The sequence below is a fragment of the Oncorhynchus keta genome, chromosome 1 (assembly GCF_023373465.1).
Source record: "Oncorhynchus keta strain PuntledgeMale-10-30-2019 chromosome 1, Oket_V2, whole genome shotgun sequence".
Lineage (NCBI taxonomy): Eukaryota > Metazoa > Chordata > Actinopteri > Salmoniformes > Salmonidae > Oncorhynchus > Oncorhynchus keta.
This window is the reverse complement of record NC_068421.1, coordinates 56,790,264-56,807,087: the sequence shown is the minus strand read 5'-3', so window position 1 is coordinate 56,807,087 and position 16,824 is coordinate 56,790,264. Positions and strand designations below refer to the sequence as shown.

Below are 16,824 nucleotides of genomic sequence, written 5' to 3'. Positions count from 1 at the left end.
AAATTTCTCAGATAATTATTTTCTTATCTAGGTTGAGGTTAACTAATTGTGAGTGCATTTATCCAAACAGAATGTCAAAACAAGTATTTAAAATGCTTTATTTCTCTACAGTATGTGGTTAGTTGCCTGATGACTTAAACTTCATTCTTTCGCTGCTCTATCGTTCAGCTACACACTTCATAGCAGAGAAGAAACTAACGACCATGGGCGGAGCAAGGAGTTTAGGTAGCCAGGTAATGTGGTTAGTACAGGGTAAACTGATTCACAATTATAGCTGACATGCCATTGATTCCATGTGCACTCCTATGTTTTGTGGGAGTTTCTTTTTGTTTCAAAAGAGCAACACAATATTATTTCTGTCCATCTCCAAGTCTTGATGACTTGATCCTGGAACATGAGAAGAATACATGAACAAGTTCCACAAGAAAAGCAACATTAAAACTAAAAAGGACCCCAACTTTCTGGTATTTTGCAAACGGATAGAGGGAAACATACGGTTAAAACCATTATTCTGTACAAACAACTAATTATGAAGAGGTGTGTTCTGGGTAGGGGTTGCTTGCTTTACGATGCACGTCATTCAGCGGGAGGGGGCTCCTGTGGTTCCCGATTCACTGAAATAAACAACATTGGTTATTATACATTTTAGTTTGTCATATCACCTACAAATACACCTGTCCACAATGTCAGAATTTCATTGCAATATTTTCAAAAAGACCTACAGAGATCACTTGATAAATTCCTACCTTCCTCCCTTGCTTTCATGCGAGCTACAAAATTGTAACTCTTGTTCCTGCGGTAGTTCTCATAAGGGTCGTCCAGTGACACCCCCACTCCTTTATACTGGTCCCACTTGTCCCGGAGTTCTCCCCCCTTGATGGGGTCCTGGATGCCCTGCTCCTTCGCACCAAGCCCCCCTGAACCACTCCAGCCCATTTTCATGAGCAGTTGATGGCCCTTGTTCTCCTCTCCCAGCCTGCTGTCTGGAGGCAGGATAGAAGGAGCTGCTCCAAGCCCAGAATTAGTGCTGTGGAGATCACAACCAATACATTCAGTAATCTACAGCCTTCAATGCTCTGCAAGAAAATGTTCAATGTGATAGTGACTGTCTCCATTATGTCAATGGCATAGTTACAGTCTCGACCCTCCCCAAGCCCCTATTCCTATGATATGCACCAATTTGTAAGCAATATGCCAGAGGCGATATGATGTGTTAAGAGCAGGATACATTGCACACCGAGATGAGGGACTTACGGGGGGGAAGGGCTACGGGACTTCTGGGAGGCGATGGTGGGGGCGGGGGCAGAGGCATGTCCGGGCTTCTCTAGCCGTCTCTTGTCAGGAGAGCGAGATCTGGAGCGAGACCTGGAACGAGAGCGACTGCGGGACGACCTGGATCGGCTCCTGCTCCTGTGGAGGGGAAAGATAAACAACATGATCCGTCAAACTTGACGTTCACTCCACAGTGTTACTTAACACCACCTAACCGCCAACCAAATGAGGAAAACGGTCTATCAATACACCTCCACTGCATCGTACAGGCGTATCTGATAGTATTCCGGACGAAATCTGCAATTCCTGTTAAATCAGGAAGAATCCCATCTGCGTGTACCTGGAGCGTGACCTGGAGTAGGAGCGAGAGCGGGACCGCGAGGAGGAGCGGGAGGACTTGGAGGAGCTGGAGCTGGAACGAGATGAGGAGCGGCCCCGACTACGAGAACGGCTGTGTGAACGACTACCCCCGTGGGCACTGGGAGAGACAGAGAGAACACACACTTCGTTAGAGCACTCATCTCTCATATAGTACTTAAAGATGGGAAACAGAGAGCCAGACTAACAAAGCATTTGTATTTTGCCTGTGGATTTCAAAAAGGCACATTTATTTTTAGGTTAAGTGGTACCTAAAGTCTCCTTGTACTACAGATAAGTCTATGAAATGTGTGTGTGTGTGCGAGACATAAGGCTGGTTAGCAGGCAGACTGTCTCACCTGTTGTGTTTCTCCTGGCCCTTTTTCCTCCTGGCTCTCATCTTGGCTCTGAAGAACTCATACAGGCCGTTCTGTTCCCAGCCCTCACTGACCAACAAAAGACATTGCAATCAATAGAGCAAACATTGCATTGATCACTAAAGCACATGAAGCGAAAATGTTTGTGTTTTACCTGTTCCTGGGTCTATCATGGGATGGAGGGCTGTAGAAGGCCTCCACAGCAGCGAGCAGGCGATCACTTGGGGGCATGGGGGGAGGAAGGCGGATGTCTTTGGGATCCAAGGCTTTGTATTCATGGTCTTCAAGCTTACGCATATAAAACAGGTGGAAAAACAACAGTTTAAATCACTGGGGCCCGAGAAATACAGTGAGATGTGGAAAATGTAGCCTTGAAAAGCAATAGACATCTTCATCCCGTGCTACTCACTTTGACTAGAGGGGCCATGAGTCCGGCGGGCAAGTCGAAGTAAGGGACGTTGGGGACCAGGCTGGGGTCGTCCTGGTTGACGTGAGCCGGGGACAGCCGCTGCCTCATATGGGGGGAATGTCCGTTGAAGCCGTGGGGCGGGGGGCCGAAGTCAGGGTGCTGGTTACCCCCCCAGGGAGGGTGCTCTCCTCCCCCCATGCCCGGAGGAGGGATCCTCTGGCTGGGGTGGTGGTGGGGCGGGGGGCCCATGTCTTGGTCAACACGCAGGGGCAAGGGGAGCGACTCAGTTAAATGACATGTTTTAGATAGAACGGTCAGTCCCAAATGATCATGTAAATCGATATGTGTACTGTCACTATGGATGGTGGTCAGGAAGGGTGCTTATACAATAGTCATAGAAAAGTTAAACAGTGAATAATGAGCTCCCATTGTGGAACCTGTCCTGGATTCTTACCTCCGGGAAAGTCTCCCTGTGGGTAGTCAAAGCGGTGTGGAGGGTAGGGTGGCCTCTCAAAGTGGTGTCTGGGTGGGAAGTCATCCTGCATGAAGCGTGGAGGAAACCGGCCGAAGTTGTGGGGAGGCGGGGGCGGCTGGTTGAAGGGAGGGGGTCCTTGCTGGTGGGGCGGGAAGGGCCCTCTGAAGTGGGGAGGCCTCTGCATGCGAGGGAATGGGGGCTCTCTCTGGCCCCAGGGGGGCTGGTCAGGTCCCTGGTTGCTCCAGGGGGGCTGGTCGTACTGACCACTCCAGTTGGGAGGGGGCTCGTTCTGTCCTCCCCCTCCGCTCCAGGGACCGCCCTCCCCCCTCGGAGGGCCTCCGCTCCAGCTGGGGTCCCCCCTCTGTTCGTTCCACATGCCTTCGTGGCTGTTCCAGGGCGGGCAAGGCGGGGGCGCCTGGGTAGGGTCAAACGGAGGCTGAGGGGACAAAAATAACAGGTGTTTAAACGGACACTCATCTTCCATGTTACCGTACCTTCACCACTCACTCATCCATCAACTCAGTTTGTTTGCATAGGACTGATTTGATAGTTGAACAGATTGACTGTAGTTCCTATGAAAACAGTAAACCTGTAAATACAATACCAGTAAAAAGTTGACACCTAACGATGCTACATTGTAGAATTATAGTGAAGACCACAAAACGACAAAATAACACATGGAATCATGTAGTAACCAAAAAGTTGTTAAACAAATCAAAATATATTTTAGATTATTTAAAGTAGCCACCCTTTTGCCTTGATGACAGCTTTGCACACTCTTGTCATTCTCTCAACCAGCTTCACCTGAAATGCTTTTCCAACAGTCTTCAAACAGTTCCCACATATGCTGAGCACTTGTTGGCTGATTTCAATTCACTCTGCGGGTCCAACTCATCCCAAACCATCTCAATTGGGTTGAGGAATTGTGGAGGCCAGGTCATCGGATACAGCACTCCATCACCCTCCTTCTTGGTAAAATATCCCTAACACAGTCTGGAGGTGTGTTGGGTCATTGTCCTGTTGACAAACAAATGTAGTCCCACTAAGCACAAACCAGATGGGATGGCGTATCGCTGCAGAATGCTGTGGTAGCCATGCTGGTTAAGTGTGCCTTGAATTCTAAATGAATCACAGACAGTGTCACTAGTAAAACACCCCCAATACCATTACACCACATCTTCCATGCTTCACAGTGGGAACCACACATGCAGAGATCATCCGTTCACCGTACTCTGTGCCTCACCAAGACATGGCGGTTGGAACCAAAAATCTCAAATTTGGACTCATCAGACCAAAAATACAGATTTCCATCGGTCTATTGTCCATCGCTCGTGTTTCTTGGCCCAAGCAAGTCTCTTCTTCTTATTGGTGTTTTTTTGTTGTTGTAGCAATTTGACCATGAAGGCCTGATTCACGCAGTCTCCGCTGAACAGCTGTTGAGATGCGGCTGTTACATCAACTCTGAAGCATTTATCTGTGCTGCAATCTGGTGCAGTTAACACTAATGAACTTATCCTCTGCAGCAGAGGTAACTCTGAGTCTTCCTTTCCTGTGGCGGTCTTCATGAGAGCCAGTGTCATCATAGCGCTTGATGGTTCTTGCGACTGCACTTGAAGAAACTTTTTAAGTTCTTGAAAATCTCCATATTGACTGACCTCCATGTCTTAAAAGTAATTATAGACTGTTGTCTCTCTCTGTTTATTTGAGCTGTTCTTGCCATAATATGAAAATTATCTTTTAGCAAATAGGGCTATCTTCTGTATACCACCTTACCATGACAACACAACTGATTGGCTCAAACGCATTAAGGAAAGAAATTCAACAAAATTACTTTTAACAAGGCACACCTGTTACTTGAAATGCATTCCAGGTGACTACCTCATAAAGCTGGATGAGAGAATGCCAAGAGTGTGCGAAGCTGTCATCAAGGCAAAGGGTGGCTACTTTGAACAATCTCAAATATAAAATACATTTTGATTTAATTCCATGTGTTATTTCATAGTTTATGTCTTTACAATTATTCTACAATGTAGGAAATAGTAAAAATAAAGAAAAACCCTGGAATGAGTAGGTGTCCAAACTTTAGACTGGCACTGTATTTCAACAGACTATTCCTTATATCAGTTTGAGAGTTGTACATTATAAGAAGGGAAGAGTGACACAGTGCATATAAACAACACAGTAGGACCAGCTTACAGGCTGATTGGGGTTCCAGCCTCCAGGCATGTGTTGTGGGTCAAACCAGGGTTTGGAGGAGGAGTTATCAGAGTGGCCAGTGTTGTTAGCACCGGGGTCTGATCTTGGCGGGGCTCCGTCATAATCACCAGGAGGGCCAGACATGGATGCCTTCACCTCTCCTGTCGACGCCACAAGACAGAGAGAAGGATATTTGGTTAAAGGGTAAATATGGCTAAAAATATATAATCAACATGTAAACGAAATAACATGAATTGCTTAGTGTGTGTGTGTGGGTCTGTATGCAAGAGAGACAGACTAAAAAGTCCAATCAAACCAGTCACCTGCATCTCTACAGTTATGTTTTGCTGACAGACCAACAGCCTCATCAACATGCAAACGAAAGTGTTTATGCGGGTGTGTGCGCGAGTATGTTTCTCTCTCCCCTCACCAGGCTGAGTGGTGACTGCCTTAACGTCGGGCTCTGCTACAGCTAGCTGGCTCACTGCTGCTGCGGCTGCTGCAGTCTGCTGCACAGTCAGGTTGGCCACAAACTCCTCGTGCTGCGTCTTCAGGGTCTGGATCTGCTGCTGGAAGGCCAGCTGAACAGGCTGCACCACCGCAGCGTACTCTGTGATCAGAGAGGCCTGGGAGAGAGGGGAGGGCCACCGCTAGTGTTATACAGAGAACACTCGAGTAATGACTGGCCTAGCCGTGGTAAATAAATTCAATTTCTAAAAAATAAACGTTATTCTATTTTGATGGAACTAGGGTTATGGGGTAGGACGTGTATATGTGGTTGACCTCAAAGTCCAATCCTTTTAATGGTCAGCCGACTTGCAGTATTTCACTTTACTATGCCACTAGCCTCAGTCCTCACCTGATACTGGCCCAGGCCCACAGCGGGACTCTGTAATTGCTGGATCGTCACCTCGTCGAAGTAGCCATTCTTTTCCCAGAGCTGCAGGAGCTGTGAGATAAATGAGAAACAGAGGGTGTCATTCAGACCATAGGCAACATCTAAACTCAAAAGAAAAAAAAAAAAAAAAAAAAAAAAAAAAGGAAACAGTCTCTCACTGTAAACTGTGTTTATTTTCAGCAAACTTTTAACATGTGTAAATATTTGTATGAACACAGGATTCAACAACTGAGGCAAACTGATCAAGTTCCACAGACATTTGACTAACAGAAATGGAATAATGTGTCCGTGAACAAAGGGGAGGTCAAAATCAAAAGTCAGTATCTGGTGTGGCCACCAGCTGCATTAAGTACTGCAGTGCATCTCCTCCTCGTGGACTGCACCAGATTTGCCATTTCTTGCTGTAAGAAGTTACCCCACAGGCCTCCCGGGTGGAGCAGTAGTCTAAGGCACTGCATCGCAGTGCTAGCTGTGTCACCAGAGACTCTCGGTTCGAGCCCAGGCTCTGTCGTGGCCGGCCGCGACTGGGAGGTGCATGGGGCGACGCACAATTGGCCCAGCGTCATCCGGGTTAAGGAGGGTTTGGCCGGTAGGGATATCCTTGTCTCATCGCACACTAGCGACTCCTGCGGCGGGCCAGGCGCAGTGCACGCTGAGCAGGTCGCTAGGTGTACGGTGTTTCCTCCGACACATTGGTGCGGCTGGCTTCCGGGTTGGATGCACGCTGTGTTAAGAAGCAGTGCGGCTTGGTTGGGTTGTGTTTCGGACTATCGACCTACGTCTCTCCCGAGCCCCTATGGGAGTTGTAGCGATGAAACAGGACTAACTACTAACAATTGGATACCACGAAATTGGGGAGAAAAAGGGGGTAAAATAAAAAAATAAGTTACCCCACTCTTCCACCAAGGCACCTGCAAGTTCCCGGACAATTCCGGGGGGAACGGCCCTAGCCTTCACCCTCCAATCCAACAGGTCAATGGGATTGAGATCCGGGCTCGTCGCTGGCCATGGCAGAACACAGACATTCCTGTCTTGCAGGAAATCACACACAGAATGAGCAGTATGGCTGGTGGCATTGTCATGCTGGAGGGTCATGTCAGGATGATGTCACCGCCCCAGACCATGACGGACTCTCCACCTCCAAATCGATCCCACTCGAGAGTACAGGCCTCGGTGTAAAGTTCATTCCTTCGACGATAAACGCGAATCCGACCGTCACCCCTGGTGAGACAAAACCGTAACTCGTCAGTGAAGAGCACTTTTTGCCAGTCCTGTCACGGTAGGTTTGTGCCCATAGGCGATGTTGTTGCCAGTGATGTCTGGTGAGGACCTGCCTTACAACAGGCCAACAACAGTCCAGCCTCTCTCAGCTTATTGCTGACAGTCTGAGCTCTGATGAAATTCCTGGTGTAACTCGGGCAATTGTTGCCATCCTGTACCTGTCCCGCAGGTGTGATGTTCGGATGTACCGATCCTGTGCAGGTGTTGTTACACGTGGTCTGCCACTGCAAGGAGAATCAGCTGTCCGTCCTGTCTCCCTGTAGCGCTGTCTTAGGCATCTCACAGTACGGACATTGCAATTTATTGCCTTGGCCATATCTGCAGTCCTCATGCCTCCTTGCAGCATGCCTAAAGCACGTTCACACAGATGAGCAGGGACCCTGAGCATCTTTCTTTCTGTGTTTTTCATAGTCAGTAGAAAGGCCTCTTTAGTGTCCTAAGTTTTCATAACTGTGACCTTAATTGCCTACCGTCTGTAAGCTGTTAGTGTCTTAACGACCGTTCCACAGGTGCATGTTCATTAACTGTTTATGGTTCATTGAACAAGCATGGGAAACAGTGTTTAAACCCTTTACAATGAAGATCTGTGAAGTTATTTGGATTTTTACGAATTATCTTTGAAAGACAGGGTCCTGAAAAAGGGACGTTTCTTTCTTTTGCTGAGTTTATATGGAACAATGTCTCCATTGAACAGGCAGTCCACTTACCCGCGTAACCTTCTGCTGCTTGTCCTCCTCTACAGCCAGGAAGCTGGTGCAGTAGATGGGCACCACCACCTTCTGCAGCGCTGCCAGCAGGTCCCTCTGCTGCTTCCTCTGACTGGTAGGACAACAAGACAAGGTTCACTTAACTAACCACGAATACAATGCATGACATAATTACTTCCATTATCAAGAGCAAGCAAGTTAGTTTTGTTTGAGGAGTTTAAAATACAATATGAAAGAAGTGCAGTCTGTGTATGTGTGGCATTCTGAGAGTAAAAACAATGCCTAATTTTCATCATGCTTCTACCAGTGATGGAGGACATCATTGGTGAGATAGATGAGGTGAAGGCGGAGTTCGAAGTGGGCTGCGTCGGCTGTGATGCGGTTCCGGAGGTGTGAGCACATCAGCTCGCAGTGCAGCGGGCCCTTGGCGTTGTTGAACATCCAGTTCTTACCAGCCTGGGAGGAAATAAAGACCCGTTTCGGATTGGGAACTTTAACACTGTGCGGGCCTTGTTGTTTAATACTAGTGTTCTTTATTAGCCCTGTTTATGAAGATGTGCGTATGACCACAAACCTTTCTACAGAAGGAACCGGAGAGAAACATACGACTAAATATACCAGAGCATTCTCCAGTTCATCTATTGTTCATGTCGTCATGAACGTCATGACAAATTAATGAACGTACCGAGATGGCGTCTTTAGTGCAGGTGTCAATGATGGGCTGCAGCAGGTTGTCAAATTCAGAGATGTCCTGCTGAGTCTCCGCTAGCAGTTTCTGGGTCTGCTGCTCCATGGCCAGAGCTATGGCTGCCGTCACTTGCTCCTGGAATCAAACAAATGACAACCATTTCAGTCTGGACATCTAGGGAAATAAACAGCAGCTGTAAAATGTAGTTGCTTGGAAACTTTGTGTATTCTGTCACGCACATTTTATGACCAGAGAATATAGGATATGGTAGCGATGGTCAGTCTGTGACATTGGAGGGCCAGTGTGTGCAGGTTTTTGCACCAGCCCAGCACTAACATATCTGACTCAACTAATCAAGACTGACTGACCCTGGGTTACGGTGACCCGTACCTGTCTGAGAGTGAGCAGGTGCTGTTCTTGCTGCTGCAGATTCCATTGGCTCTGCTGGATGAGTTCATCCAGAGAGGGCGTGGCAGGGGCAATGGGGGGCGGAGCCAGGATCGTGATTGGCGGAGGGACATCTGGGACTTCCTTACCGGGTGGATTATAAAGATCTGCAAAATAAGGCCAAAATGTCAGTGATTAAAGGACAAAAAGCATGATAAAGAAAACATTTTCATTGTACTCTCAATGCTTTTTGTCATTTGCACAGGTACTTGACAAGGTGGCCTAAAAAAAAACAATGAAATAAAATTCCTCACAAGAAAAGCTAGTACTAAAACAAGGGCATTTTACATGCAACTAGCTTCATGAAAGGAATGTCCTTTGTACTCAATTGCTTTATACTTCAAAGGAATTGAGATCGAAAAACCATGAAGCATTTGGCAGTATCTCTGAAACCTAATTTTGTAACAGGAGAGCATGTGGATTTTTAAGTCAAACTTTGCAGCAGCATAGAATCACACGCAACGAACAAAAACATAAATCTGCATTTGATATCAACAAGCATCAAGAAAATCAAAAACTCTTAGCAAACTGACATACTTAGGCCTTGCAAAGTCCAAACTTGAACTGTGGTTGAAAAAAATCTAAAACGAGAATGTTTTAGACAATAACGAAAATAGAAGGAATACGATCTACACCAGTAGTCGGGGTATCCTCCATTTTAAAATGATCATGATTGAAAAATACAAACAATACAAAAACAAAGCCTTCAAGCACCGGTGATGCAAAAACACCAGATGAATGTCGAGTAAAATGTGCAAGTTGGGACTTCTATCATCCCAGTAAATACCTTCCAATTTATACTCCTCACACTCGTGGGTAGTAGGATCTACGTGGGGAGAAGCACACATTACAATACAGTGGCAGACAAACAGCCACAGATATAGCCTATCTATTATATAGAAATAAATTCAGGTCTGGTCTTCTTCCTGCAATGAATGAAAACGCGAGCAGATGTCACAAGTTAGGCTACAATATCTGCACATGGTCGTTGTGTTCCAAACCTGCTGCAAAATGGGATAAAAAAAAAAAAGACTGTTGGCATTGGAATCTAAGATGAGACAAGTTGAATTGATAGCTATATGAACTACATACGCTGGTGGTGTTCCATAGCAAGCTTGCACCGGTAATAGGTGAAGAAGTCCCCACCAAACAGAAAAGAGAATTTGGGATTGTCCTTCTGTTTCTCCATTGTCATCTTCTCAAACTCGGGGCCATTTCGAGCCACAAACTGGGCCAGTTTGTCAATGACATTTTTCAGCTCTTGATCTGTGGAGAGAGAAACTTTTTGGTGAGTCACATGATTTCTGACAGCCTGACATCCATTTAGGGGTTATATTATTATTAAGTTAGCTAACTCGGCACATAATTTAAAGCAAAGCAATCTTGATCAGGTTATTATGAGACCCTGAAACCTGGGGCACCCCTCTTTACGTACTGTGCAAGGTAACTGTGTAAAGGTGGGCAGAAAAGTAATCGTACACGAGGGACAACATTGACACTAGGGCTGGGCGGTATACCGTATTTTACTACACTGAACGAAAATGTAAAAACGCTGGTCCCATGTTTCATGAGCTGAAATAAAATATCCCAGAATTGTTCCATATACACAAAAAGCTTATTTCTCAAAAATGTTGTGCACAAATGTGTTTACATTCCTGTTAGTGAGCATTTCTCTTTTGCCAAGATAATCCATCCGACAGGTGTGGCATATCAAGATGATGATTAAACAGCTTGATCATTACACAGGTAATGTGGTGGGGACAGTCAGTCATGTGGTGCGATTTAGATCAAAACACTTGGGTAACTAGTCTAATTAAATAATTGGAATATAATATTGGGTACTTTGAATACAATGTTTGACATGACAATGAATGAAAATGTCAGGGTGGAGTTATTGTGACAGGGTAGGAACCAAAGTGTTGGTCATTGTTTCCTATGGGACCCTATAAGCCTATAGCCCATCACATGACTGGGCGAAGCCGGAGCGCCTTGCTCAAATCGAACAAAAATCTGCACTGCTCGTTTGTTGACGTCAACAAAAAATATAACTGGTTTGCATTGGCAAGGCATATAAAGTGTTTTTATCAAAAGCAATCACTTTTGCATGTGAAAACACTGAATCCTACTCCGCGTGCCAACCCAAATCACTCCTAGTGGGCCAGACGACTAATGCACGGGAGGCAGCCCGGTTCAGGAAATGAATTTAATCACCCGCAGGACCCCCCCCCCTCCCTAAACCAAGCACTGAACCGAGGTACTGTCACCCCCCACACGCTTTCTCCGCTTCTTTCTCCCTCATCACCAAACAGCAACAAAGCAGACAGTACCTATGGTTCGGCCCTCTTGTTCTCTGATACTGTTTTAACTGTTTGAGTGCATGTGTCTGAAAGAGAGGTTTGTTGTATTATGTTTGTATGTCCTTCCTTTCCCCTGCTCTGTACTCCTGTCCCTTTGTAGATTAAATTGGTCCTTCCTTTCAGTGATGTGAATGCACACCTGGGGGGGGGAAATCGGGTTATGGAGGGGGAATGGGGAGAGGAAAGGAGCCTTTACTGTTTGTTAGGGCCCTGCACTGTTTTGATGCTTAGCACAAGCTTTTGTACATCCTGTTTGAAAGGTGTGTGTATGGAATGGGGTCAATCTGCATGGTTAGATGGTAACAAAGGCACACACCACACACTGAGCACAGGTGGATATGTTCAGATGGACCCTTTAGTTTATGGATTCAAAGCTCAAGAAGTGGACACGTCAATGATTTGAAAATGCGATCATTGATGAATGTTTTTTTTTAGATGCATAAAAAAAATCTTTGAATTTGTTTATTTGGAAGCCGATGATTAATGAACCATTTATTTAAAATATTCCATCACACTGTTCACCTCACCATTGCGTTGTGATTTGTTTATATATTAAACTCCTCTACCCCACATGTCGAACTCATTCCACAAATGGCCGAGTTTCCGCTCCACCCTTGTACTTGGTGGATGAATTAAGGTCAATAATTAGTCATGAATTTCAGGGCTCCTGAGTGGCGCCCGACGGTCTTAAGGCACTGCATCTCAGTGCTAAAGGCGTCACGACAGACCCTGGTTCGATTACAGGCAGTATCACAACCGGCCATGATTGGGAGACCCATAGGGTGTCGCACAATTGGCCCAGCGTCGTCCGGGTTAGGGTTTGGCCGGGGTAGGCATCGTAAATAAGAATTTGTTCTTAACTGACTTGCCTAGTTAAATACAAATGGCTTCATTCGGTGCAAACTATGCATAACAGGGCCAGCTTAATAGACTCCCATCAGTATATCTAGAGTAAAGTATAATTACATCATCTTTTCAAAGCACGGGTAGACCGTTCTGGTAGATCACCTGATGCATGTGCACAAGATGAAAATACATGCACGAGACGCACGCATACTTGCCGAGCTCGAGTTTACATGGTTCTGCACACGTTTCAGGTGATGGGAATCTGAACGCACTACCAGCGCTTTGAAAAGTTGATGTATTTATACTTTCCTGTGGATCGCAAGTGGTTTGAGAATGATCTGTTGACTCTTCTGTATGTATGTATGCATGCATGCATGCATGTATGAGCTTGTATAGATTAGCTTGTTAAAAAGCTAAGATATAAAGTGGGATTATTTTTTAGAAATAGATCTTGCCTCTCCCTAAATAACAGGAAGCAGATTGTACAGCCAACTTTCCTGCCAGTTCTTGAATATGGTGACACTTTTGACCAGATTGCAGCAGCAAGTACTCTTAAACTTTTGGAAGCCGCACTTCGCTTTATCACAGGTGAAAGTTTTAATACTCATCACTGCATCATGTATCACAAGGTTGGCTGGTCCTCATTAAAGTCCAATAGATCACTTAATTATTCCCGTTTTGTTTACAAAGCTCTACTACACAAGCTACCAACTTATCAAACTTCGTTGCTAACGTAGAACAGAATGAGCTACCAAACCTACTCACAGGATTGGTCACTCTGGTCTCGACGAATTTAGGTAAATCCTCCTTTCATTTTTAGTGCCACCAATTGTTGTAATAACCTACAAAATTCCTTGCATCTTGATTCCCTGGTGCCGCTAGGACAGTTTAGGACTCTGGTGTTGAATTAATTAATTGAGGATTGCAGTTGCTTCGATTGATTGTAGTGGTTTATTTGTTGAAACTGTTGTGTTAAATCATTTTTCTTATTTTATTTGTAATGTAAATTTTTCTCCCAGTTTGAGAAAACGTTTGTACCACAAGGCACCATTGGGAATGAGAACTTGGTCTCAATTTGGCTGTCCTGAATAAGTTAATAAAAAAATAATAAAGTGTGTATTTTTTTATTTAACAAGTCAGTTAAGAACAATTATTATTTACAATAAAGGCACACCTGGCCAAACCCGGATGACGCTGGGCCAATTGTGCTCTGCCCTATGGGACTCCCAACCACGGCCCGTTGTGATACAGTCGGGAATCGAACTAGTGACGCCTCTAGCACTGAGATGCAGTGCCTTAGACTGCTGCGCCACTCGGGAGCCCACATGTTTTATTATATTCAACACTCTGGCTTGTAGATCTCGTAAGAGGAACATTTCCTGATACAAACGCTAATTCACGCACAACGTTGAATCCAATGCAATAATGGCGCATTCAAAACAACTGGAAACTCCGACCTGAAAATCACTTACGTCCTGATTTGACCTCGTATGTTTCCGAGTTCCCAGTTGGTTTGAACGTTGTATATTATATGCAATTCAATGTCGGATTCTCCAGGCTAAATCGACGCATGCGCGACTATACTATCGACGCCAGCTAGCTATGTAGTTTAAAAAAAACACTGTCCATGAAGGTTAGGGAGCTAATTTTTAAATCATTCATTAGTTAATAAAAGAAGCTAGCTACTAAAACAAATATTCTAAATCAGTCACGGCAATCATATGCATAGCTGGCTTTTGCATGCTAACTAATTTAGCAAGGTAACATTAGCATTAATAGCTAATCAAAATGAAAGATACAAACCCTCAGGAGCTGTAGGAATATCCATGTTTGTCTTCAATCAAGTAACAGCGAGACCGAAAAACCTTAAAGACCCACGGAGGGAATTAATTTGTGAAAATTCTACCTAGCTGTGTGGTTAAAAAATACAGCAGCATTACAAAATGTTAGATACTCTGGTACCGGAAGTACTTCGAGGACTTTAGGGCGCCACTGTCCAGAGGAAAGCAGCTACCATGCTACAGCGTCCCCCAGTGTCTTAACAAGCACTGGGAGGACTGAAAGAGTACACAGGTAAATCCAACCTCCTATTTACAGACTCCTATTTACATTTAACTATTTCTTGCATAGCCTAATGATAATGATATTGCCTATAGGGAGGAGGTCAGAGACCTAGCAGTGTGGTGCCAGGACAACAACCTCTCCCTCAACGTCAGCAAGACAAAGTAGCTTATTGTGGACTACGGGAAACAGAGGGTCGAGCACGCCACCATTTCACATTGACGGGACTGAAGTGGAGTGGGTCAAGAGCTTCAAGTTCCTCGGTGTCCACATCACTAAGGACCTATCATGGTCCAAACACACCAACACAGTCATGAAGAGAGTGCGACAACACCTCTTCCCCCTCAGGAGGCTTAAAATATTTGACATGGGCCCTCAGATCCTCAAAAAGTTCTACAGCTGCACCATTGAGAGCACCTTAACTACTGCATCACCACTTGGTATGGCAACTGCTTGGCATCTGACCATAAAGCACTACAGAGGGTAGTGTGTATGGCCCAATACATCACTGGGACTGAGCTCCCTACCATCCAGGACCTCTATATCGGGCGGTGTCAGAGGAAGGCAATATATTCAAATTGTCAAAGACTCCAGCCACCCAAGTCATAAACTGTTCTCTCTGCTACCCCACGGCAAGCAGTACCGGAGCGCCAAGTCTGTGACCAAAAGGCTCCTAAACAGCTTCTACACCCAAGCCATTAGACTGCTGAACAATTCATCAAATGGCTACCTGGACTATTTGCATTGACCCCCTTTTTTTTGGTTGTACTGACTCTCTTGCACTATGCACACACTGTACTCTACCCATACACTCACACATACATTTTGACACCACTCACACATAGACACACTTTCACACTCTTTTTTGCCTAGTCACTTTTACCTACATGTAGATATTACCTACATGTACATATTATATAACTATCTCGTGCATTGACTCGGTACCGCTAAGTCTTGTGTATAGCCTCACTACTTTTTAACGGCATTATTGGGAAAGGGCTGATAAAGCAAGCGTTTCACGGTAAAGTCTACATGTGTTGTATTCGGCGCATGTGACGAATACAATATGATTTGATTGGAACTAGTCTACCACACTATCCTGTGGATTTGTATTTGTATTTATTAAGGATCCCGATTAGCTGCTGCCAGTGTGTCTGTACCTGTGTGTGTGTGTGTGTGTGTGTGTGTGTGTGTGTGTGTGTGTGTGTGTGTGTGTGTGTGTGTGTGTGTGTGTGTGTGTGTGTGTGTGTGTGTGTGTGTGTGTGTGTGTGTGTGTGTGTCTCTTTACAGTACCCACGGTTATATTTGTTTTAATCTGTTTTTTAAAATCTGATTCTAATGCTTGCTTCAGTTACCTGATGTGAAATAGAGTTCCATGTGGTCATAGCTCTATGTAGTACTGTGCGCCTCCCATAGTCTGTTTTGGACTTTGTGATTGTGAAGAGACCTCTGGTATCATGTCTTGTGGGGTATGTATGGGTGTCCAAGCTGTGTGATAGTAGTTTAAACAGACAGCTCTGTGCATTCAACATGTCAATACTTCTTACAAAAACAATTAGTGATGATGTCAATCTCTTCCACTTTGAGTCTTGCGAGATTGACATGCATACTCGGGCTCCCGAGTGGCGCAGCGGTCTAAGGCACTGCATCTCAGTGCTTGAGGCATCACTACAGACAGCCTGGTTTGAATCCAGGCTGTATCACAACCAGCCGTGATTGGGAGTCCATTAGGGCGGCGCACAATTGGCCTTGCTTCGGGTGGGTTTGGCCGGTGTAGGCTGTCATTGTAAATAAGAATTTGTTCTTAACTGACTTGCCTAATTAAATAAAGGTTAAATATATATATATATATATATATATATTTTTTTTTTTTTTTTTATATGTTAGCTCCCTGTGTACATTTAAGGGCCAGCCATGCTGCCCTGTTGTGTGCCAATTGTAATTTTCCTAAGTCCCTCTTTGTGGCACCTGACCACACGCCTGAACAGTAGTCCAGTTGCAACAAACTAGGGACCGTAGAGCCTTGTTGATACTGTTGTTAAGAAGGCACAGCAGAGCTTATTATGGACAGACTTCTCCCAATCTTAGCTGCTGTTGCATCAATATGTTTTTACCATGACAGTTTACAATCCAGGGTTACTCCAAGCAGTTTAGTCACCTCAACTTGCTACATTTCCACATTATTCATTACAAGTATTAGTTGAGGTTAAGGGTTTAGTGAATGATGTGTCCCAAATACAATGCTTTATGTTTTTTAAATATATAGGACTTACTTATTCCGTGCCACCCATTCTCAAACTAACTGCAGCTCTTTGTTAAGTGTTGCTGTTGTTTCAGTCGCTGTAGTAGCTGACGTCTATAGTGTTGAGTCATCTGCATACATAAACACACTAACATTACTCAAAGCCAGTGGCATGTTGTTAGTAAAGATAAACAAATGTGAAGGGCCTAGA

General features: G+C 45.0%; 1 protein-coding gene across 6 annotated transcripts; it reads right to left on the bottom strand.

Moving 5' to 3' along the window:
- Nucleotides 1–81: 81 nt before the first annotated feature.
- LOC118388751 (calcium homeostasis endoplasmic reticulum protein-like) lies at nucleotides 82–14,299 on the bottom strand. 6 transcript variants are annotated; one of them, XM_035778206.2, is made up of 18 exons: nucleotides 14,114–14,299; nucleotides 10,200–10,373; nucleotides 9,895–9,933; nucleotides 9,051–9,214; nucleotides 8,658–8,795; nucleotides 8,277–8,428; nucleotides 7,973–8,084; nucleotides 5,946–6,035; nucleotides 5,517–5,712; nucleotides 5,087–5,247; nucleotides 2,870–3,326; nucleotides 2,416–2,666; nucleotides 2,161–2,294; nucleotides 1,989–2,075; nucleotides 1,613–1,750; nucleotides 1,255–1,410; nucleotides 747–1,027; nucleotides 82–614 (listed from the first exon to the last, which is right to left on the bottom strand). In XM_035778206.2, the coding sequence occupies exons 1-18, from the start codon at nucleotides 14,136–14,138 to the stop codon at nucleotides 577–579; spliced, it is 2,793 nt and encodes a 930-aa protein (XP_035634099.1). In that variant the 5' UTR covers nucleotides 14,139–14,299; the 3' UTR covers nucleotides 82–576. The 6 variants fall into 6 exon arrangements, with proteins under 6 accessions (XP_035634099.1, XP_052384901.1, XP_052384900.1 ...); XM_052528941.1 differs by having other exon boundaries at nucleotides 2,416–2,673; nucleotides 2,871–3,326; XM_052528940.1 differs by lacking the exon at nucleotides 14,114–14,299 and adding an exon at nucleotides 10,543–10,717 and having other exon boundaries at nucleotides 2,416–2,673; nucleotides 2,871–3,326.
- Nucleotides 14,300–16,824: the final 2,525 nt, after the last annotated feature.

Excerpts from the sequence above, each read along its gene's own strand:
- LOC118388751 (XM_052528940.1), bottom strand. The coding sequence starts at position 10,600 with ATGTTGTCCCTCGTGTACGATTACTTTTCTGCCCACCTTTACACAGTT. Across the intron at positions 8,796-9,050 it reads ACCTGCTCACTCTCAGACAG|GAGCAAGTGACGGCAGCCAT; the intron begins GTACGGGTCACC and ends GTTTGATTCCAG. Across the intron at positions 615-746 it reads CATGAAAGCAAGGGAGGAAG|TGAATCGGGAACCACAGGAG; the intron begins GTAGGAATTTAT and ends TGTTTATTTCAG.